Genomic DNA, 22,308 nt, shown 5'->3' with positions numbered 1-22,308 from the left:
GCCTATGAATGAGACAGTCTTAAGTGATGCTCGGCTGTCCTGGTTTTAAAGTGCAGTAATATTCTTCCACGTAGAGCCATCTACAACCTACAGCAGTTTCCAGATGTGTGAAATCCAACATGCTTTTATAACTATCCTGTAGCAAAGCACCATGGGCACCACCTCCCCCTCAGGCCCCAGCCCTCTCCTCTGCCACCATTCCTTTGGTCTGTCTCCTGGTAGAAACAGCTACTGCCTTGCTCTACCCTCAAGCTGATTAGTGGCTGGAGGAGCTGTGGGGTGCCAGGTTTTTAGAGAGCTGGTTCTCCTTCTTTATCATACAAGAGAGGGAGAGGGTTATCAAATGTGTCATCTGCAAAACCAGATGACACCCTGGATAAAGCGGGAGAAGTGGGTCAGTTACCTGTCAAGACCTGCTGCCTCTTGAAGCCCCCTCCCTGCCAATGCTTTTCTGCTGGCTGCTGACATCTAAAACATGAGTGGGCAGCAAAGCCAGAGGGTTTTACCAGTTCGCCATGCTTAACATGACCTGCATGTGCAACATCAGGACACCACTGGGAACAGCGAATTATATGCCAGTATACTTTTCAGCCAGCTCTAGGACAGGTGAATACAGTAACTCAGCTGTGGGGAAAAGGACTATAGAATTAATTCATTATTAATAAAGAAATCCGCTGCTGAGAACTTTGAACAAACCTTGGCTCTTACTTTCCTATGCAAGTAATCCTTTGAAGTACAACTACCACTTTTGCTGCACAGCTATTTTATCATACTGAAAACTGTCTCCAGATAAATGTGAAACAAACAAAATAAAATAAAATAAAATAAAGAGCTGCACATTAGGTAGAAGTTTCATCGTCATACAAGACACAGCTGGAGAAATGTACCAGTATGTCTGGTTATTAAATAATGTAGAACATGTTCTAGGGGAAAAAATGGCAGCAGCAGACATGGGTAAGAATAGACAAATAGCTGTTTTGGATCAGACTTGAAATCAATTTAGTTCAGCCATCATCAGGTTAGTATGCAACAGATGGGTTGGACTTCAACTCTGATAATCCCCTGGCCAACAAATGAAATTTCTGGATATTTCTGCCCTCCACAACTGGCTTCGTATCACCGGTCTGTACTTAAACAGTAGTACAATAGAGACTGCAGGATTGTTTGAGCCAAAAACACAGCCAGCTTCGCCAATTTGCTTCAATCTTTATTGGACAATTAGAATATTGAAGCTTGATATGGTATAAACTGTTAAGGTTGATAATCCTCAGCTCTTTTTCTCTGGACATAATTTTTATCGTGCTTGTGTCTCTTTTGCATGCAAGTTTTGCAAACATTTGTAAACCACGGAGAGAGAATTTGGTGCTTGTGGGCGTATTCCTTAGCACCTGAAAAGCTCCCTGCCCACCCGTTTTGAAATTATATTTTAAGAAATAAAATAAATAAATCTGGCAAGCTGCAAAACAAGATAAAAACAAAAAACAACACAAGCCTCCAGAAAAAAACCATTAAAAAAAAGCCTCTGGATCTTCTGTGTGTTCAGGGCTAGATTAAGGCCAACTGATGCCCCACAGCCTGTCATGAGTAAGGATGGCGAGCCACATTTCTTGGTTTTCTGAAGACATTTCCAAATGTCTCTCCTTAATTTCTTGTTCCTCCCTCTTTCGATGGGAGTAGGAGTTTGTTAGGATTGATGTCCTAACTGCCAGGAAACACGCTGAGACAAGGAACTGGTCTCTAATGTTTTATTGCTTGTACATAACAGGAATCCTAACAAACTGAAGAAGCGTGGGAAAAACCCAGCCATATAAACCCCAAAGGTTAAGGCGGTCCCGATCTGTGTCTCTTTGAATGGCTACCTAATTCCTCAGTGCTACGCATGCGCTTAACAGTCTGGATGGGAGCCCCCTGCTCGCCATCCTTACTCATGACACAGCCCTTCCATTGATTAACTGACAAGGCATTAAGCTCAAACTTTTAAACATTAGTCACTCACTATACCAAAGAAAACATTTTTTAACAATGCAGATTAAAGTTGAACATGGCAGGTAAGGACAATTGCAAAAATAAAAATGACTGAAGTTGAGTGGGGCAGTGAAAGAGTTAAGGGCATGAAAGCTAGAGGGAAAAACCCTGTGGTGCCGAGCATGTGCTTATTTTGCTTAATAATTAATCCAGGGCTGTATATGCCCCATAGGCATTCCTAAAAAAATGTTTAAAAACAGGATGGTTGCAGTCTAGGACTTTCATTGGCTGGGTATACTCTTACAAAGAAGATTTTAAAAAGAAGGAAGTAAATTGGAGTGATAAGAGAGTGAGACCTGGGATCTTGACAGGGTGGTGGAAGGCACTCTCTTAGTTTACCTTCTGTATCAGTATTTCTCAACCTTAGCAACTTTAAAATGTGTGGACTTCAATTCCCAGAATTCCCCAGCCAGCATGCTGGCTGGGGAATTCTGGGAGTCAAAGTCCATACATCTTAAAGTTTCCAGGGCTGAGAAACACTGTTCCATATTTTGTAAGAAGCCTAAAAAGGTTACCTTTTCTGCTCTAAATTATTGTATATTATATTTCTTATGTTTAGGATAAATATTTAATGATAATGAAGTGCCTAACAAAACTAGGCACTGCACTTAACACGTACATTTATAAGCTGTGCCCAATGGGCTTCTGAGTCAAAGTTCTGATGCACAGTTACAAGAAAGGAAGTCCTGTATCACAAGTTCTCCAATCCAATCTCACACCAAGGGCCAATGCTATGTCAGTAGCTATGCCCTGACAGGAATCGCTTTTGGTATCCACGACAAGTTTTGGGATGGAACTTTTCGATGTTGTGAGGGAAGACGAATGAACAAGTTGACCTCCTAGCTCTGAAAATCCAATGCAGGTCAGGTAAAAATACTGTCCAAGCTAGACCTGTCCCACTGAGGTAAAATCAGCAGGGACCTGAGATGCCATGTTGTCCAGAAAGAAGTAAACAGCCAAATTACACCAAGCACCAGTCAAGGTCCCTAAAGCAAGGGGATGCGTGTTGGCTCCCAGAGTTGCTGGGCCAAGCTGCGTGCCTGCTGGATCACAAGTTCATTTGGCATGATGCCCAGATGGATGGTCAACAGTTCATAGCACTTCACCACTTCATTGGCATGTTTCCTGCCAAAGTAACGGAGCAATTTCCTGTGAGAGAAACAGGGAGTCAGAAAATGGGTAAAAGTGGGTGGTGGTGAAAGAGAGAAATCAAAAAGTTCTACAAAGTCTCACTAGTCTAGCCAGCAGAAGACAAAAGCATTGCACTTCAACTATCAACAGGCTTGCAAAAACTTAATGTGTAGCCATACAATTTTATGCAATTTAAAGGTTCCTCCCAATGTTGTGTGTCCCTTGGCAAAACAAAAGCTAAAGTTCCAGAATTTAGATGGTTATAACACCTTCAACTTCACATCACACAAGGGTAACTACAGTATAGGATTAGACCTGACATTGGAGGCCACACTCTCCAAAGTTGTGAGTTATACTGATGCCAGGAGGAAGAGGCAGTTGATTAAGCTGTAAGCACTGTCCTTTTCATATAATCACAGAGCTTGAATCAATCCAAAATCCCTTCTGCATCCACCAGTTATCTATGGAGCTAGAAACCTTGCTCACCTGTAATAATCACCTGCCAGTGTCCCAATGGGAACTGAATCATCAGAAAGCACTGGCACTTCCATAACCTCCAGCTTGTATCCCTGCATGGAAACAGGAGCAGAAAGAAATGGTCAGAAAAACGCTTTTTGGAACTGGAGCAGATGCATGCATTCTTAGCTCATGGCTAACCCATCCTAGTGCTCTCCAGAAAGACTGGACTAAAGTCATCAGCCTGTACTATCTTCCTGTCATCAGTATTTATGTGCCACATTAGTTGTTCATCCCCAAAGCAACAGTTTAGCCTCGCATTAACTTTGTGAAGCAGACTGGGAAAGTAGGACCAGTTCTGGGAGAGTAAGCTGCATGGCCACCTCAATCCAGTTTTTTTTATATATCCTGAGCCAACATTCTATATCACATTATTCTCCATAGTCTGGTTGTCTTCTAGATGCTGGGTGGGAATTTTGGGAGTTGAATTCCCACACATGTTAAAAATATCAGGTTGGGAAAGGATGCTACCTCATCAAAGATGAGTAAATCTGGCTCTACTGGTAGGTATCTGGAAGATCCGCAATAGATCAGGAAGGGTTTCTGATTCCCAGTTGTTTAAGCAGCAGCTGCAGAAAGAGAGACTCTCCCTGGCCATAAATTATACCAATTAAGTAAAGAAACTAGGAGTAGCTAGTTATGGATTTAATGGGGAAGGATTGTGAACTCAATTTGGGTACATATAAAAACAAATCTCTGTACATCATTTGCATCACACTCTGAAAGGAAGGTCTTCAGATTCTGTATCAACCTCTTTTATGTATAAAGTTATGAAATAGCATCCTGCCCCTGCCCTTTTCCTCTCAGCAACAGGTTCCTCCACAATTACCAGCTCATTCTCAAACCAGAGGAAGTAGGTGCAATAGTAGTCTCCATCCCGGACCATCAGTGTAGTGTAGCCCTTCTGCAAGTAGCTTCGAGCCAAAGCCACCAGTGACCATACCTGTGGTCCAAAGGTAGAGAAAGAAATGGAAAAGTTGCCTTAAAGCCAGCTCAAACCTCAAACTCAATTCCTGTACCCAAAAACATCATCTCCCACTGAGGTTATTTATACACATACTTGTCAATCACCTATCATTACCTTCTTCTTAATAAAGTCAAGCAGAGGTCCTTTGCCTAACTCTGAAGTAGATTCCTCTGATGTGCCAAGAGATGGAGCCACCATCTGTCCCACTGTGCGATCCACATAGATGAAATGTACAAGTCCTGGGAAATTTTCCAAGTATGTGAACGAAAGCAAGTTAAGAACTTGGTTAAAGACAGGCATCTTTTCCATTTTGGCCATGACCAGTTCAAACAGTAGCCCTAAACTTTCACTCTGTACAACAATCTTTAGACACTTCATAGAACTTTTGGAGTCAAGAGTCCAATCCCTATTTTTTAAAACACAAAACTAAATGAGTAACAGAACTATCGTTTAATTTCTTTAGAGTTTAATGTTTGTCTAGAAGTATGGGTACTTTCTTGCTGTTTTTCTGTTATCCTTCAACAGCATAATGTTTTTTATGGCTCTGTTCCAAACATCTGAGAAATTCAGGAAACAGCCAAATACAGTGTCTTCTACTCCAGTTCTGCCTCATGCCTATAAGCAAGGGAAGCACTAAAATGGGCTTCGTGCATGTGAAGATGGAAAAGAAAACAGTGAAATTCTTGTCTTCAAGGCTGTTTTCCCCAACTTCCAACAGCAAGAATATATAGCAATTTCCATAATCAATCCGTTACTCTATATCAAACCAAGACCACACTATTTCTATAAATCCTTCCATTAGCACATTGTTGTTAATAGTTGGAAGTCACCTCTTTATGTAATCTTCAAAATTCTTTTTTCTTGTGTTTCACACTTTTAATTTTTTTCCTTTTTGTAGTTTTTTTCCTTTTTTGTAGTTTTTATCTTTGTTTCAAACTTAATAGAAGTCTTATTAAAAAAAAAAGGCTGTTTTCCCCAAGAAATTCTTTCTCTGCCAAGGTCGCTTCAGTAGTTGTATCAGAACAGTGTTTTGCCCCGTGCTTCCCTCTCCCTTCACCAGAGCCTCTCTAATTCCCCACAGGACTTCCAGCATCCCCAACCAAAATGGAAAGGTGGGGAGGAAATGCTGAACATCAAAGGATATGACACCATGGTGACATTACGCTTGCTCTTCACCAATAAGAAGTCTTTCCAGTCTTGGAGCTTGTCCCTGACAATACAAGTTGGAGAAAAAAATTAAACAAAGGACTACGGTTGTTATGCATGCAAGTCATGAGCAACAATGTTTATTTGGCAAACCTGCCCTGGGCAAAAAGAAGAAAGGGCAGCGGGTGCCTTCAATTCACCACTCCCTTGTTCTTACAGTGGAAGAAAACTGAGTGTTGGCATTTGGAGAAAAGATGATACTGAGCAGAGGGTCAGAGAGTTGTCCAGCAGTAGAGATACACCAGCTGGACTGCATGGAATAAGCAGAGTTTGGAAGACACACACAGTCCGAGAGAAGCCTACAGATCCTGTAACCCACCAGACTCTCAGCTGTGATTTCACCTTTCTGCTCCTTCTCACTCACTGTGTTAATTGCTGCACCCGGTCCAGCAAGTTCTGGGGTAGGCCTTGGGCCCCTGAGGATCCAAGGAAGAGGAGCCGATATACAGCACAGAGCTGCCGCCGGACATTGCAAAAAGCCTGCAAAAGTCTGAACCAACATAAAGATCAATACACTTCTAGGACATCTCTCACTCTAAGTGGCATTCCTGATTTGGGCTTGCATTTTTTTCAACTATTACTTTTTATAAAGAGCATATCAGCAATACAGGAAAGCTGATTATCCAGATGGAACTCTTTTCCTTTCCTCTTCCTAATATTTGAGTATGTTTTCTATATATTTTCTTTGCTGCACAAAAGTATTGGCTGAAGGATTTGCCTCTTAAATTTTAGGGGGACCTTGCGGGGACTATTCCTTGTTTTGTTTAAACTATAGTATGCCTGTTTTAAGGTTCATACTAGTTTTCATCTCCCCACCTCCAAAAAACTGGAAATGGTCTTCTATGCCTTCAGTTTTTAGCAGCCGTAATCAGATGGAGCTCTGAGAGCCACAAGTTGCCCACCGCTGCTTGTTCTATTGTCTACATTTTAGTTCTAAATCCTTGCTGTTATTTTGAACATTTTTGTTTCTTCTTTCTTAATTTTTCTAAATAAGGCGTCTATTCTCAATGTTCATAGGTGCAAAATTTAAACAATCCCATAGAGGTATTCTGCTTGAATGGACAAATTTACTTGTGCATATTGATCAGTAGATGTGATAATTCCTACTAATACTCACTCCAAGGAACTTCCAGGCTCACTTCGAGAGGAAACTTTGTTCTTTAAATCCTGCCAGATATTCTGCAACTGAGAGACATACAGAAACAAGTTGCACTCCAGATGACACAAGGTTTAGTTTTTTCTTCAGTTCCTTTCTCATCTAGGAGGTCTCATTATCACTCCTACAGTGCAAGTAGAAACTCAGCCACAGCAAAGGTCTACTCAATTCTATCCCATTAGCACTCCTGAAGGGCTGGATTTTATTTGTCAGGATATTACCCCAGCTCTCCTCATACTGAGCAAAAGCATCCACCACCCTCACTGATTTTCTGTGTAGACGAACTTAATTTTCACCTGTGACTCTTGCCCACCCAGCTTCTTGACAAATTTGTCCATTCGATGTCGAAGCTCCAAAAATAATGGCTGAGAACGCAGAGGTTGCCGGGTCTCCTGACCCTCTTTCAATTTCTTCTCCATCATCAGGAGCCCATCCAGCAGTTGGTAGAGAGAAAGGGCCGCCTGGGAACTGGGGCTCTAGAAGGCAGAGAGGGTGGATATTCAGCAGCAGCCAGTCTGGGTGGATATCAAATGAGTGTCAGTGGACCCTGTTCACCTTAGTGAGGAGCACGAGCAAGATGCCTGGCCAGAGTGAAAGGCAGTGCATTGTGTGGGGCATCATGGGACAGTAGCCTTCTTTCAAGTTGGCATCCAGAAATATTCTCCGTGGATTTGTAGCTTCTGGGGCTGGGGGTATTAAACTATGCAGCAAATCCTCAGCCACCTAGGATGGAAGAAAATGTGCAGGTGTCATGGAATTAGAATAAAGTGAACTGTAGAACATGCTCAGATAAATGTCCCAAGACCTTCTGTTTCACTATGATTTAAGAATGTGCCCACGTAATCCCTTGTTCCTTTATACTAGAACATTTGTGATGGCAAAGTAAAGCAATAGCTCCAACTACTGAGCTACTATTTTATTTTTTATTTATTTATCAAATTTCTCTGCCACCCATCTCGTACATGACTTTGGGCAGCTTACAGATAATAAGTAGCAGTCAGTAAAAACAATCTAATATAAAATCAATACAATATAAATATACCTAAACACCAATACAAATATAAAAATACGACATATAAAATGTAAAATTTAACATGGCAATAGGGTTTGTACTTGGCACGATCACAGTACTAGCCACCCCCATGAGTGGCTATCCCCCTCCCATCCCAAACGAGGTGGCATAGCCATGTTTTCACCCCCTTCCGGAAGGCCAGTAGAGTTGGGGCCTGTCTTACCTCTGGGGGTAAGGTGTTCCACAGGGCAGGTGCCACAGCAAAGAAGGCCCTCCTCCTGGACCCTGTCAATTGGCAATACCTCATGGACAGGGTCCATAGCATGTCCTCTCTGCCTGACCAGGTCGGACGGGTCGATGTGATGGGGGTGAGGCGGTTCCTCAGGTAACCTGGTCCCATGCCATGTAGGGCTTTAAAGGTGATAACCAACACCTTGAATTGGACCTGGAAGCAAGACTGGCACCCAATGCAGCTCACACAGCAAAGGAGTTATATGTGCCCTCCTTGAGGCTCCCAAGACTGCCCGCGTGGCTGCATTCTGGACCAGCTGCAGCTTCCAGATACTCTTCAAGGGTAGCCCCATGTAGAGCGCATTGCAATAGTCTATGTGGGAGATGACCAGGGCATGAGTGACTGTCCGGAGGGCATCTTGATCCAGGAAAGGGCGTAACTGGTGCATAACATGAAGTTGTGCAAAGGCTCCCCTGGCCATGGCTGCAACCTGCTCTTCAAGCAGGAGCCATGAGTCCACGAGAACCCGCAGGTTCTGCGCCGGGTCTGTCTGGGGCAGTGCAACCCCATCCAGAACCAAAGATGGTATGCTCTCAGATACCTGGGAGCCCCTAACCCACAGCCACTCCGTCTTGCCAGGGTTCAGCTGAAGCCTGTTGTTCCCCATCCAGACCCCCACAGCCTTCAGGCACCAAGAGAGGGTGGCCACAGCCTCACTTACGTCACCCGGGATGGAGATGTATAGTTGAGTATCATCAGTGTACTGATGATACCTCATCCCGTGGCAACAGATGATCTCACCCAGCGGTTTTATGTAGATGTTAAAAAGGAGGAGAGAGAGCCCTGAGCCTTGTGGCACCCACAAAGGAGCGGCCGCAGGCCGGATCTCTCGCTCCCTATCACCACCAGTTGGGACTGGCCCTGGAGGAAGGGGGTGAACCAGTGCAGGACCACGCTGCCCAACCCCAACTCCCTGAGCCGCCCCAAAAGGATACATTGGTCGATGATATTGAAAGCCGCTGAGGTCAAGAAGAGCACTGCCTCCATCCCACTCCTGCCAGAGATCATCCATAAGTGCGACCAAGGCTGTTTCCATCCCATATCCGGGCCTGAATCCTGACTGAAAAGGGTCCAGATAATCCGTTTCATCCAGGACCCTCTGGAGCTGCAATACCACCACTTTCTCAACCACCTTCCCTAGAAAGGGAAGGTGGGAGACTGGACGAAAATTGTCCAGAATAGTAGGGTCCAGTGATGGTTTCTTGAGGAGGAGGCATATCAGTGTCTCTTTAAAGGCTGCCAGAAACACTCCCTCCTTCAAGGATGCATTCACCATCGCCTGGACCCACCCACACATCACCTCCCAAACTGCTTTTACCAGCCAGGAGGGACATGGATCTAATTGGCAAGTGGTGGCATTTACAGAACCGAGAACCCTGTCCGCTTCCTCAGGCCCAACAGTATCAAACCGCTCCCAGATAACTGGGCAAGTCCGCTCCCTAGGCCTCTCCCCTGATCCAACTTAGAATGAATCTTAGCAATTTTATCCTCCAAATGCCCAGCAAACTCCTCCACCCAGCCCTGTAAATGGGTTTCTAAACCCCCCTTCCCCAAAAGGGATTGGGTGATCTTAAACAGGGCCATCGGGAGGCATTCTGCAGATGCAATAAGAGCAGAGAAATATCGATGTTTCACCGCTCTTATTGCCACAAGGTAGGCCTTAACAGCAGCTCTAGCTTGTGTTCGGTCAGATTCAGTCTTTGTCTTCCTCCAGCAGCGCTCTGTGTGCCTCTTAACCCTCTTCAAAACCCTCAACTCCTCTGTAAACCACAGGGAGTGTCGGGTAGAATGGGGCAAGAGAGGCCGCACAGGCACGATCCTGTCCAAGGCCCCGGCCACCTCCCTATTCCAGGCAGCAGCCAGGGCTTCTGCTGGACCGTGCAGCAGATCCTCTGCTCCCTCTGAAACCCTGTTGGGTCCACCAGTCGCCAGGGGCAGACCAATCAAATGGGTCCTGCCTCCCTGTGGAGGGGGACAGCATAGGAGAATCTCAGGGCCAGTGGGGCATGATCTGACCATGACAATGGGGACAGCTGTAACTCTCCCCTCAGATCACATTGCCATTGCTCCGACAAGAAAACCAAGTCTGGTGTGATCCCACTGTCCCGAGTTGGGTCCCGAATAATCTGGGACAGGCCCATGGCTGCTATGGTGGCCATGAACTCCCGAGCCGCCTCCGAGGCATGCCCCAGGGATGGCAGGTTGAAGTCCCCCAGAACCCTAAGCCTGGGGAATTCCACCAACCCCAAGACAGCCTCCAGCAGCTCAGGTAGGGAGGTTGCTACACAGCAGGGAGGCTGGTAGAGTAGCAACACTTCCAACTGTTCTCGGGAACCCGAATTGAAGAACAGGGTCTCACAACCAGCCACTTCTGGGGCAGTGCCCAAAGGCCACCAGAGACTCCCGGATGACAACTGCCACCCCTCCTCCCCTGCCCTGGGGTCTTGGCTGATGCCATACCATAAACCCAACCGGGCACATTTCCAAAAGGGGCACCCCCCTTCAGGGCCCAGCCAGGTCTCGGTAATACATGCCAGGTCTGCCCCCTCCTCAATGATCAGATCATGTATGAGGGGGGCCTTGTTGTTGACCGATCTGGTATTAAGAAGCAGCAGCCGAAGCCCAGGGCCTTGATGGATCTGCTGTCCAGGACCTGGGTTTGAGCACAGAGGGCCGGAACACACCACCGGTACCAAACACCAGGGGTGCCTTTCCCAACAATGGCCCGCCCTCTGGTCCCCACCGTAACACCCCTGACCTGTCACCACCTGAATGGAATGACCTACTCTAATCCCCCTGGAACTTCCATCTCCTCCCCACCCCGACCCTCCAGCTAAGGGTCCCTCCATCCAACTGTACGTCAAGACTCATACTTCAAGCAACCGTGGGGTGGTGGCAAGCCACCCAGACATCACCACACCCCCACCGCTACTGTGGCCCTCCACCGGCCTCTCTTACTAGCTGGCAGGGGGCACCCCAATCAAGAAGGGAGGAATCCACTCATACCACATCCACTCTCTGGCTCTCTCCCCGTCTCTCACCCCCAGAAGCCTTAAGAAACAAGTAGGGAATATGTGGGGAACAGATCACAGGGAGGCAGATATTACGCAGGAGTGAGTTCTGGGAAGCTAACCTTCCCACACTTCTCCCTCACACAGATATACACATGTCCTTGCTGTTGCCTAGGCATGAACTGAACACTTGTTCAGAGTTTTTTTTTAATTAGGATGAGCATAACTTGTTCAAATCTTAAACAATCCTTCCAGGACCAAAAGAACTGGGTCAGAGGATGCCTATTACAGGACAGGTAGACTACCCATCTATATTATGCAAAATGGAAGCATGTATCGTATCACAGAACAAACCTCCCCAAATCCTCCAGCCAGGAGGACTGGCTATATCTGAGAGTGCCTTGGACTGCAAGAAGGTCAAACCAGTCCATCCTCCAGGAAATAAAGCCAGACTGCTCACTTGAGGGAATGATATTAAAGGCAAAACTGAAATACTTTGGCCACATAATGAGAAGACAGGACACCCTGGGGAAGATGCTGATGCTAGGGAGAGTGGAGGGCAAAAGGAAGAGGGGCCGACCAAGGGCAAGGTGGATGGATGATATTCTAGAGGTGACAGACTCGTCCCTGGGGTTGCTGGGGATGTTGACAACCGACAGGAAGCTCTGGTGCGGGCTGGTCCATGAAGTCACGAAGAGTCGGAAGCGACTAAACGAATAAACAACAAAGCCTAATGCATCTGGGGAATACCAAGTCTGGGAAGGCTCCTGTAAAAAAATCTACCGTTACCTTTTCTATCTTGAGCCCTTCGATTCATTATAGAATAGTCCCTTGCCTCTTTCCAACTCCCACTGGTGCGTTTCTTTGTTGCTACATTTTATCTTTTGTGGAGTTTTATTTAGTTTGGGAACTTTCATTTTATTCTGTTCTTCATATGGGAACAACGTATGAACACAAACCTATGCTAGAGGTTCTGCTCACAGAAAGTGGAGGGAGTGGGTGGTGGGAACCCTAAAGTCATTTCTGATTTGGATGAGATAGGGATAGGCTAGAGAAAAGCATGGGAAACAATCAGCATATCCCCAAAAGGTCGAAGTACACAAAATAGGGATTGATTATAAAGCTTCCAATCCTAATCCAAGCACTTACCAGGAAATCAGCAGAGTTTACCTCTCCCTCACTCTGTGAGTCTACACCCTCAGTCCAGGAACTTCCTTCAGATAGCAGAAAAAGAAGAGAGACTAAGAGCACTTCCAAACAGAGCCTTCTTATGTACTTGCCCCTGCCTCAAATACAGAACTTCACTGGCGCGACCAGACACGATCATCTTCCACTTGGAGCCTCTGTGTTCTCACGTTTTCTTTTCTTTTTTTCCACAAAAAATCCATTAAAGAGAAAGGTGGAATAGCTGCAAAATAACTACTGATTGATAGATCTTTATAAGCACCCAAGATATCCTTACCCCCAAGAATGGGAAAGACATTGAAGAGACAGCAACTAACGCAAGAGATTTTGACCATCACTGTCCCATCCAGGCATCTATCCCATTTTTCCTTAAGTTTTTTGGCTGCAGCAGATGCTTTTTGAATGCCACAATAGTAGCAGAGCTCTGTTCCTCTCAAGCAAGCAAGCGAGCAAGCAAGGTAATAGCAGCTGCCATTTACTATAGCCAATTAATGCGCAAACCACTTCTTCTGAAAGAGTCCTCCTCAGATCCATAACAGAATGCCCTTTTCATTTTCCACATCTCTTCTCAAAGTTCTCCACAACTGACCCCAAACTCACCTGTACTCTGTTGGCTAGGGGAAGCCTTGGGGGTGAAGAACTCTTCAGGCATAGAGAGATCATCTGCTATCTGAGGGAGGGTGGAAGGGAACTGACTCAGCCAGAGCCCAACATGGCTCCCTCCCATGTGCCCAGAAGAAATTCTCACAGTGGGCAACAGAGATTAACCAGTCCTGGCAAAGGATAGACCCCACACAGCTCATCCCAAACCTCAGAGCAGCTTTCTTGTCTTCTATCTATTCAAACTTTTGAAGTCCAGTCCACACCCAGTGCCCAGATCCCAAGACACATTAGGCATCTGAAAGACCAGCCTGTACTCACCTGTTCTTGAGAAGTGCTGGGGTGAAAGGGGCTGTTCACTGGAATACTCTCACTGCTTTGCGGTCTCTGAAGACTTAGTTCTCCCTCTACAGGCTGAACAGACAGGTTTGGCATCAGCACCAAGCCCCACTATAAACAGCTATTTTCCATCGTTTAATTCCTCACAATGCCAAGTTATCACTGTAGCACTGTGGGAAATTAAAATAGTAGAATAACACTGGAAAATAAGCATTTACAGGAGCTGACCCTGTAAACAGAAATGTTGACATGTTTATCCCATTCTTCTTTTAAAAGAGCTTAGGATAACATATATTGATTACACCTTTCACTCTTCATTTTAGGTAAGCTGAGTGAATATATGATTGGAGTAAGATCACTCAATTAAGTTTACAACTGATGAGGATTTGAACTAGTCTTCTGAATTCTAGTTCAGCAGTCTAACCACTAACTATGTCATTCAAGAAAGAGGCTCAACCATTCGGGAATCTGTAGATCTCACACAGCCAATATTGTTTAGTAATTAAGATACTAGAACTGAAGACAGCCTGATTTAAGTACATTCTCAGCCAAAAAAGCTCACTAGATGACTTTTAGTCAGTCACTATTTTGCAGCCTAATACCTTTTACTGTAGGAGAAAAACTGGAGAAGGGAGTGCTTATGTATGCTGCCTTGAGCTCCTGGAGGAAAGGTGGAATATATCTATATATCTGGCACATAAATATTTAAATGAATAAAAGTTCACAACTCAAGATCCCTATCACAGAAGACGTTCCATCCCAAAGCAGCTGTCAAAGGGATTCCAAGACAGAGGGAGGGGAAGAGGGAGATAGGCAGAGAGATTCTTGTGCAAGTATAACTCCCCTTATATGAAATAGTTATTTCTTTACCTGGGCAAGCACTTCAGGAACAGGCTGGCCCTTAGAAGTGCTGGGATATAGATCCTGCACAATCAGGAGGAGAGTGAGCAAGTCAGCTGGTCGCAGAGAGCTGGCATTACGGCTGGATAAAGTGCCACAGAGAAAAAGAATGTCACAGTTAGGGAAGCCACATACTGACTTCCCAAAGGGACAGAGGAAAGCAAACTGGGGGCCCAGAGAGTGGGAAGTGTCAGAGGAGCAACTTTGTAAACTGAAAGGTTTTGCTGGGAAGAGTGGCACCAGCATTAGGGGGAAGATGACTGTGGAGAACTAGGGTTTTACCTGGAGTAAAAGGCAAGTAGTTTGGTGTGTATGAGCAGGAAGGCATGCACTACTTCATGTCCAGCACGCTCAGTGTTGCTATTGATGTACTGTACAACTTGATGCTCCAAAAACTCAATACACTGTTCACACAGCTGTGGGTGGATCAGCCGCTCTACAGCCTGAGAAAGATGGGCAGAGGCACATTTAGATTTCAAAAACCTCTCTGCTCCCACCTTTGGGGCCCATAGTCCTTCAGGCAGTTCCTCCATAGTACAAAAAGTACATTTCTATTCCTCTAAACAAATTTAGGATAAATCCTTCATCCCAATTTAATGAGCAGTGCAAAAACCTCAGCACTACCACCCTCCCCCATTCTGGTGTCCTCTCAACATATTTATTATTTATTATTATTTATTTATTATTCAAATTTAATTACCACCCATCTTCCCCAAAAGAGGGACTCTGGGCAGTTTACAATAAAATCAAACAACCATCATAAAAGTTAAAATCTCATAAAACCAGACAGACTACAATTATTATAAAATGCAATAAATAAATATAAAATCCAAGAGGGTATAAAATTCCAAGCTGGTGGGAGGGACTCTAGGGTGCGAGCCACCCCCAAGAATGGTTAGCCACTTTGCTGCCCCAGGCAAAACTGCAGAACCAAGTCTTCAGGGCCTTCCAGAAGGTCAGGAGCAAAGGGGCCTGCCTCACCTCCAGGGGCAAGATGTTCCAAAAGGCGGGGGCAACTGCAGAGAAGGCCCGTTTCCTGGACCCCGCCAGATGAAATTCTCTTACGGACGGGGTCCGTAACATGCCTTCTCTGGATGATCGGGTGGGGCAGGCCAATGTAATGGGGATGACACGAGCCCTAAGGTAACCTGGCCCCATGCCATGTAGGGCTTTAAAGGTCATAATCAACACCTTGAATTGGACCCGGAAGCAAACTGGCACCCAGTGCAGCTCGCACAGCAAAGGTGTTATATGTGCCGACCTAGGGACACCAAAAATGGCCCGCATGGCTGCATTCTGGACCAGCTGAAGCTTCCGGATACTCTTCAAGGGTAGCCCCATGTAGAGCGCATTGCAGTAGTCAATATGAGAGATGACAAGGGCATGAGTGACTGTTCAGAGGGCTTCTCCCTCCAGGAATGGGTGTAACTGGCACACAACCTGAAGTTGCGCAAAGGCCCTCCTGGCCACGACTGCCACCTGCTCTTCGAGCAGGAGTTGTGAGTCCAGGAGAACCCCTAGATTACACACTGAGTCTGTCTGGGGCAGTGCAACCCCATCTAAAGATGACAGAACTAAATATGACAATTTCCCGGAAGACGACGCGCCGTCAATCCACAGCCACTCCGTCTTACCAAGGTTCAGCTGAAGCCTATTGTTCTCCATCCAGACCCCCACAGCCCCCAGGCACTGAGAAAGGGCAGTCACTGCATCACTTACCTCACCCGGGATGGAGATGTATAATTGGGTATCATCGGCATACTAATGATACCTCATCCCATGGTGACGGATGATCTCACCCAGTGGTTTCATGTAGATGTTAAATAAGAGAGGAGAGAGAACCGAACCCTGCGGCACCCCACAATAGAGTGGTCGAGGGTCAGATCTCTCCTCTCCTATCACCACCACCTGGGATCGGCCCTGGAGGAAGGAGGTGAACCAGCGCAAAACCAAGCCGCCCACGCACAACTCCCTGAGCCGTCCCAAAAGGATACCATGGTCGATGGTATCGAAAGCCACTGAGAGGTCAAGGAGAGCAAGGATGGATGCACTTCCTCCATCCCGCTCCTGCCAGAGATCATCCATAAGTACGACCAATGCAGTTTCTGTCCCATATCCTGGCCTGAAACCTGACTGAAAGGGGTCCAGATAATCCGTTTCATCCAGAAACCTCTGGAGTTACAACGCCACCACCTTCTCAACCACTTTCCCTAAAAAGGGGAGGTGGGAGACTGGACTAAAATTGTCCAGCACAGTTGGGTCCAGCGATGGCTTCTTGAGGTGGGGGTGCACCAGTGCCTTCTTAAAGGCAGCCGGGAACACCCCCTCACTCAAGGACATATTTACCATCACTTGGATCCAACCACACGTCACCTCCGGAGTTGCCTTCACCAGCCAGGAGGGGCATGGATCTAAATGAAAGGTGGTGGCATTCACAATCTGGAGGATCCTGTCCACTTCCTTGGGTCCAACAGGATCAAACTGCTCCCAGATAACAAGGCTAAAACATTCCCTTGGCATCTCCTCAGACCCTGCTTCACGCGTGGAGTCCAACTTGGAACAGATCTGAGTGATTTTATCCTGCAGATGCTCCAAAAACTCTTCTGCACAGCCCTGTAGGTGGGTCACTGGGCCCACCTTCCCCAAAAGGGTACTTGTGATCTTAAACAGGGCCATTGGGCGGCAATCTGCGGATGCAATAAGAGCGGAGAAATACTGCTGTTTCGTCCCTCTTACTGCCACAAGGTAGGCCTTAATAGTGGCTCTAGCTTGTGTTTGGTCAGATTTGGTCTTTGTCTTCCTCCAGTGGCGCTCTAGATGTCTCTTAACCCTCTTCAAAACCCTCAGCTCCTCCGTGAATCATGGAGGAGCCAGAATAGTGAACCACGGAAGACCAAGAATATTGGTCTTCAGCTCCAATAACCCCCAGCTATAATGGCCAGTAGCTGCTTTACCCTGAAGCTATGCTTACTTCTTACAGGGGTCACTCACACATTCTGGCTTGCTACCTCCATTCTTGAAATGATGCATCTCACAGGCATTTCAACAACCCTACTCTACTTTACCTCTATAGCAAAGCTCTGGTCTTCCTTACGCAGCTGGTTATAAGTCTGCAGCAGGCTCTGAAAAAGCGCCCAGATGTGAGCCCGTTGTTCAGATTCTACTGGGCGAAGTCTACAAAAAAAGAACCAGCCAATCAGCTAAGTACAGCCAGGGCCAATTTTCCCCTTCACCATCCTCCCCTTCATACTTTGCCACTGATTCCCCTCTCCACCTGAAGTAGAAAACGCCATTGCATTCCACAGTCATTATGCTTAACTGCAGTCTTCAAGCAACATATATCAAGCAACACAACACAGTTATTGATCAGAACTAGAAGCCACACAATAGCTTCTGCTTTGCTGTGCTTGCCTATATATTATAAGGAACGCCAACTCTTCTGTCTCAGAACCGTATCACCAACTTCTAACACATGGGCAATGTGTGAGACAGAATATATTACACTGACTTTCATGAAGCTGGTATTCCCAACATGAGTACCTGAAAATTATAATGCCTAGAGCTCCCATTGGTCAGATGGTTGTATTACAGCAATGTGGACAGGACTACTACATGGCCTTTCTAACTTAAGTAAGTAGAAATTGTTTATGCAACCACGTGGTTGCAACTTTTACTCAAGTCTAAACGCCAAGTGTGAGGAATATGAAAAAGAAGAAGCTGCCCTCATGTCACTTAGTGCAATTACAGAAAAGAAGCTTAATGTTAGCAGAGCTGAAGAACAACATATGGAAAGCATGGCTGATGCTCCATCCAAGAAAGGCAACAGTGAGAAACCTAACAAAACAAAACTCCCCTCTTCACCCAATCACTCACTCCCGGTGGAAGAGGTGGCTGTCCAGTGTGACTAGGCCAAAGTGAGCCTCAGTCAGTCTTCTGAGCACATAGAGCTGACGGCGCAGGTCATCCTCACTCTCACAGCCATCTCCATTCACTGCAATGTACAGGCATTCACCAAACTGAAAAATAAGCAAAACACAATGCCTACAGAACTGCATCAGTTACAATTACAAGACAAACAAAAACAGCAACATACTACTGGAACTATTTACCATAAAATTAACATTACTTAAAAGTCCTCTTTACTGCTCTAAAACTCTAAGCACATTTTAATTTTTTAAATAAACCAGGTTTGAAGCAAAAGGCAGTTCACTGATGTTGGATAAAACCACTGATCCCACCTTGGAGAACATTATCTGAGACTTATCAAGAAGTGACCAGTTTACAATACACTGTTGCTGGGGTGCATTTGGTTGTGGCTGCCAAACAGTGCCATTTATAAATTATTCTTTGCAGGAAAAAAAGGAGGATGCACCACTCAAACACTGAAACCAGAAGATAAGGAAAAGAATACAGGCATTCCTCGTTCAGCAACCGCTCAAAGTTATGATGGTGCTCAACTAGGGGACTTATGACCATTCCTTGTAGTTGCAGCCATTGCAGCATCACCATGGTCATGTGATCACGATTCAGGCACTTGGCAACTGGCTCACCATTACAATGGTTGCAGTGTCCTGCGGTCATGTGACCATCATTTGCAACCTTCACTGCTGGCTTCTGACAAGCAAAGTCAATGGAGAAGCCAGCAGGAGGTCACAAATGGTGATCATGTGACACTGTAACCATGCAGGATTTGCCTTACAACGGCAACTGTACCTGCCACAACTGCTGTCGTAAGTTGGCAGTTGTATGACGTTGCGCTTTACGACCGCATCACTCAGCAACAGAGTTGCCAGTCACAATGACCATCGTTAAGCGAGGACTACCTGTAAATGTGAGCTTTGCTTTACGCTTTTCAACTATACATCCTCAGATATAATTGGATGTAAAAACTATACATCCTCAACTGTGATCAACTGGGAGTTCCATTCCACTTAGTCTTCCCAGGAATCTATCTCTGCTGGGCCTTAGAGTCACCTAGTCCTGGACAGCCAGCTTTAAGAACATATGTATTCAACAGATCTACATCATAATTAGATGCAGATTAACACCCCAATCAGATCTTCAAGGAGGCTTCACACAAATATGTTTGAATAAAGTTATTTAAAGTGTCTCCATACAGACCCTTTACTTGTCCTATAAACAATGTCTATTAACTTCTAGCCATCTTAGCCTCGGCAGGGAGGGCAAGGAATCCCTTTTGGAAACCCCTGTCCTCTTCTCCATACAAGGTTGGATCTAAAAGGAGCTGAACCATGTCCAAATCCATCTGAAGGATGATTCATCCTTTTGGAACTACATATGCGTATGTATGGACATGTGTGATTTAGAGGTCCATGGCACCTGCTAAGTTATCAATAAAGTCCAAACTGGCTTGAGACCATGGTAACTGGACTACAATTTCCTCTGATACAAATCTGCCTGCCTGCCTGCCTGCCTGCAGACTCAGAAGAACTAAGGTATAGTAGATTGAGAAGCTCCTTATTTCATGTGGAAAAAATCTGGTTGGCTCTCCTTTTTGAGTTTGAGGAGGGAAGCAAAATGCAATCTAATTCGTCAAATGTTTATCTTCCAACAGTGCTCTTTCTATCCTTAATCTCCTGACTAAAGTACTCCTATAATTGTGGCCAAATGCTATGTGAACTAATGTTTATGGGAACTGAAAGGCAACCCACATTAAAAGCAATAGATCAGGGAAAGCCACTGTGCTCTTTGCTTACTGCTGCTTTAAGTGATGTTGTTTAATACTATTTTATTCTTATTTATTGGCTTATTTTTGGCTTTTTAGAAAGTGAAAGTTGTAGAGAAGATTCTTTTTTGGACAGAAGCAAAACTCTTTTGGGGAAAGAGGGAAAATACTACTTTGAAACTGGACAGTTCACTTCTGTCCTAAAGCAAGTGGCACATCCAGGGACACATTTGTCCCCTCCTTATTAGAAGTTCATCAACAGCTTGCAGTGCAGGAGTAATTACCATATGCAGCACATAGAGATGTTTGCCATTTTCAGCAGAGAAGCAAGTGTATGTGTCTCCTAACTTTTCTAGCATAGTTGCACAGGAGATGATCATGGGGGCAAACAACGTGTTGATGCTGTCTTCCACAGAAGGGATCTGTGAAAAGAAGGACAACCAGCAAATATTCCTATCTTCCAATTAGCACACATACCTTGGACTAGCTGAAACCCAATATCCTTCCAAGAAGTTATATGTAATCACTAAAACAGGAGCATGCAACTTCCTTTAGCTCAAGGGCCATGTTAGGCTTTGCCCAGCAGACCAAGAAGCATTTATCAAAGTGTACAGGGCCACTACCCCTTTCTTAAGTGATTTGGCAAGGCTTAAAGGACCCATTATACTCTTTAATACCCTGAACTACAAGCCATACAGAAACAGGCCTAAAACTTTTGGCTCCACCCACTCACACAGGGCTGCAACTAGGGGGGGCAAGTGGGGCATGTGCCCCTGGCACCGTGCTGGGGGGGCATCAAAATGGGCACGGAATCCATGTTTGCCCTGGGTGACACAGAGCCTAGTTGCGGCCCTGCATTCACATGGGGCTCTGGGGTCTGCAAAAGCTGGCAGACTGTCTTAAGTACACCTGCTCTAATACTACTGTGCAAGAGCTACAGTAGATCTTACCTCATCACCATTCTGATCCTGGCTCTGAAAACGCTGGTGTAAGATTGTCATAAAGTCTGGATCCGCCCAGTAGAAGAGGACTTCAGCACCCTCGCTGGAAATGAGGACACACTTCATCTGTAAAGGAAATATCAATGCACGGCTTTCAAGGTGGTTACCTAGATTCAGTTCCCATTTATGAGGAGACAGAAAACAAGGAAGAAAAAAGATCAGCTTTGGATCTAGCAGGAAATATAAACAAACAAAAGGGAGAGTCAAAATGGTAACTATTGAGGAACTAAGCACGGGTCAGTAGGCAAAATTAGTAACATCTATAACGTTGGATATCGGCTGATGGAGCTCGAAGGGGGCCTTTCGAAAGAAGGAAGCTCGGTAACTGTGTCGCGAAGGATGCGCACGCAGCCAAGACCCTCTTCTCCGCTGCTCGGTACACCGAAATGGAACTTGTTCCTACGGTGGGCAGAAGGAGAAAGGAAGGAAAGAAAGAAGTACCACCAAGGCTCCCCGCAGGGAACACACCAGGGCTAAGCGCCAGGATGTCACGGCGATATCCCGGAAGGAGAACTTTTTTCAGGCCACAGACGGGCCCGCTGCCCCGAATTGCCCTACCTTTCCCGTCCCGGGACACGCCTCCAAGCGAGGTAGGGAGCGGCTGCGAACGTGGCGCTGCCGGGTCTTTCAAATTTGTAAGCTGAGCAGCAGGAACCGCCGGGCGACCCTGTCCCACATTGGTTCTCGTCGACTCCGGACGAACTTGTGCAAACCAAGCCCGCGCGCGCGCGTGACTCTGCCCCGGGAAAACGTACGAGCCGCGGAGTCAGCTCCGCCTGAAACAGAGGGGGCTCGGGAGCTCCCCCGCCCGCCGTTGCCGCCCTTTGGGCGTTGTTGTTTAGGGGTCGATTTTCTTTGGATCAAACCGGTGGTGAGCCTCCTAGGCAGATGGCGGAGAGGAAGGAAAGCGCCGCGGCCTGACCTATTTCCTCACCACTCGGTTGGCTGCTTGGCGCGTTCAATGAATCGCGCCCCGCCGCTTTCGAGCGGAGATAAGGCGGGGCTCTTCGCCAAGCTGCTGGCGAGGGACGGAGAAGGAGGTGGAAGTTGGTTGTCGGAGGTGAAGAGGGCTGAAAAGGAAGGGGGGCACAATATTCTGTGACCGGCTGCTGCCTTTTCTCTGGGGAGGAGCCGCTCCATTAAGAGGAAAGCAAAAGTTCAGCCCCCAGGGCGGGGCAGAACCGCCTTCCCTTGCATCTGGCGGCTTCGCGACTCTTCCTCAGCAAGGCCTTTTTCGGCTGTGACCTGATGTCGCGGACTTCATCTCTTCCCCAGCCAGTA

General features: G+C 46.1%; 1 protein-coding gene across 3 annotated transcripts; it reads right to left on the bottom strand.

Moving 5' to 3' along the window:
* Positions 1-2,230: 2,230 nt before the first annotated feature.
* On the bottom strand, positions 2,231-22,026 carry HPS1 (HPS1 biogenesis of lysosomal organelles complex 3 subunit 1). Of its 3 annotated transcripts, XM_063306999.1 has the most exons (18): positions 20,977-21,415; positions 20,311-20,448; positions 18,214-18,356; positions 17,406-17,514; positions 14,623-14,783; positions 14,311-14,422; positions 13,423-13,515; positions 13,102-13,171; positions 12,466-12,530; positions 7,557-7,724; positions 7,298-7,477; positions 6,963-7,030; positions 6,210-6,335; positions 5,784-5,849; positions 4,754-4,898; positions 4,502-4,615; positions 3,643-3,725; positions 2,231-3,174 (listed from the first exon to the last, which is right to left on the bottom strand). In XM_063306999.1, the coding sequence occupies exons 1-18, from the start codon at positions 21,091-21,093 to the stop codon at positions 3,012-3,014; spliced, it is 2,121 nt and encodes a 706-aa protein (XP_063163069.1). In that variant the 5' UTR covers positions 21,094-21,415; the 3' UTR covers positions 2,231-3,011. The 3 variants fall into 3 exon arrangements, with proteins under 3 accessions (XP_063163069.1, XP_063163068.1, XP_063163067.1); XM_063306998.1 differs by lacking the exons at positions 2,231-3,174; positions 3,643-3,725; positions 4,502-4,615 and adding an exon at positions 21,962-22,026 and having other exon boundaries at positions 4,805-5,849; positions 20,977-21,093; XM_063306997.1 differs by lacking the exons at positions 2,231-3,174; positions 3,643-3,725; positions 4,502-4,615 and adding an exon at positions 21,586-21,662 and having other exon boundaries at positions 4,805-5,849; positions 20,977-21,093.
* Between the last annotated feature and the right edge of the window lie 282 nt (positions 22,027-22,308).

Source organism: Candoia aspera, chromosome 6, assembly GCF_035149785.1.
Source record: "Candoia aspera isolate rCanAsp1 chromosome 6, rCanAsp1.hap2, whole genome shotgun sequence".
Lineage (NCBI taxonomy): Eukaryota > Metazoa > Chordata > Lepidosauria > Squamata > Boidae > Candoia > Candoia aspera.
This window is presented reverse-complemented; position numbering and strand designations above follow the sequence as displayed.

What these genes read in the sequence shown, in the direction of transcription:
- HPS1 (XM_063306999.1), bottom strand. Translation starts at nt 21,093, where the DNA reads ATGAAGTGTGTCCTCATTTCCAGCGAGGGTGCTGAAGTCCTCTTCTAC. An exon ending in CCAGCACTTCTCAAGAACAG is followed by an intron (nt 13,172 to 13,422) that starts GTGAGTACAGGC and finishes ACCCTCCCTCAG; the next exon opens with ATAGCAGATGATCTCTCTAT. An exon ending in CCCTAGCCAACAGAGTACAG is followed by an intron (nt 12,531 to 13,101) that starts GTGAGTTTGGGG and finishes TGCTATCTGAAG; the next exon opens with GAAGTTCCTGGACTGAGGGT.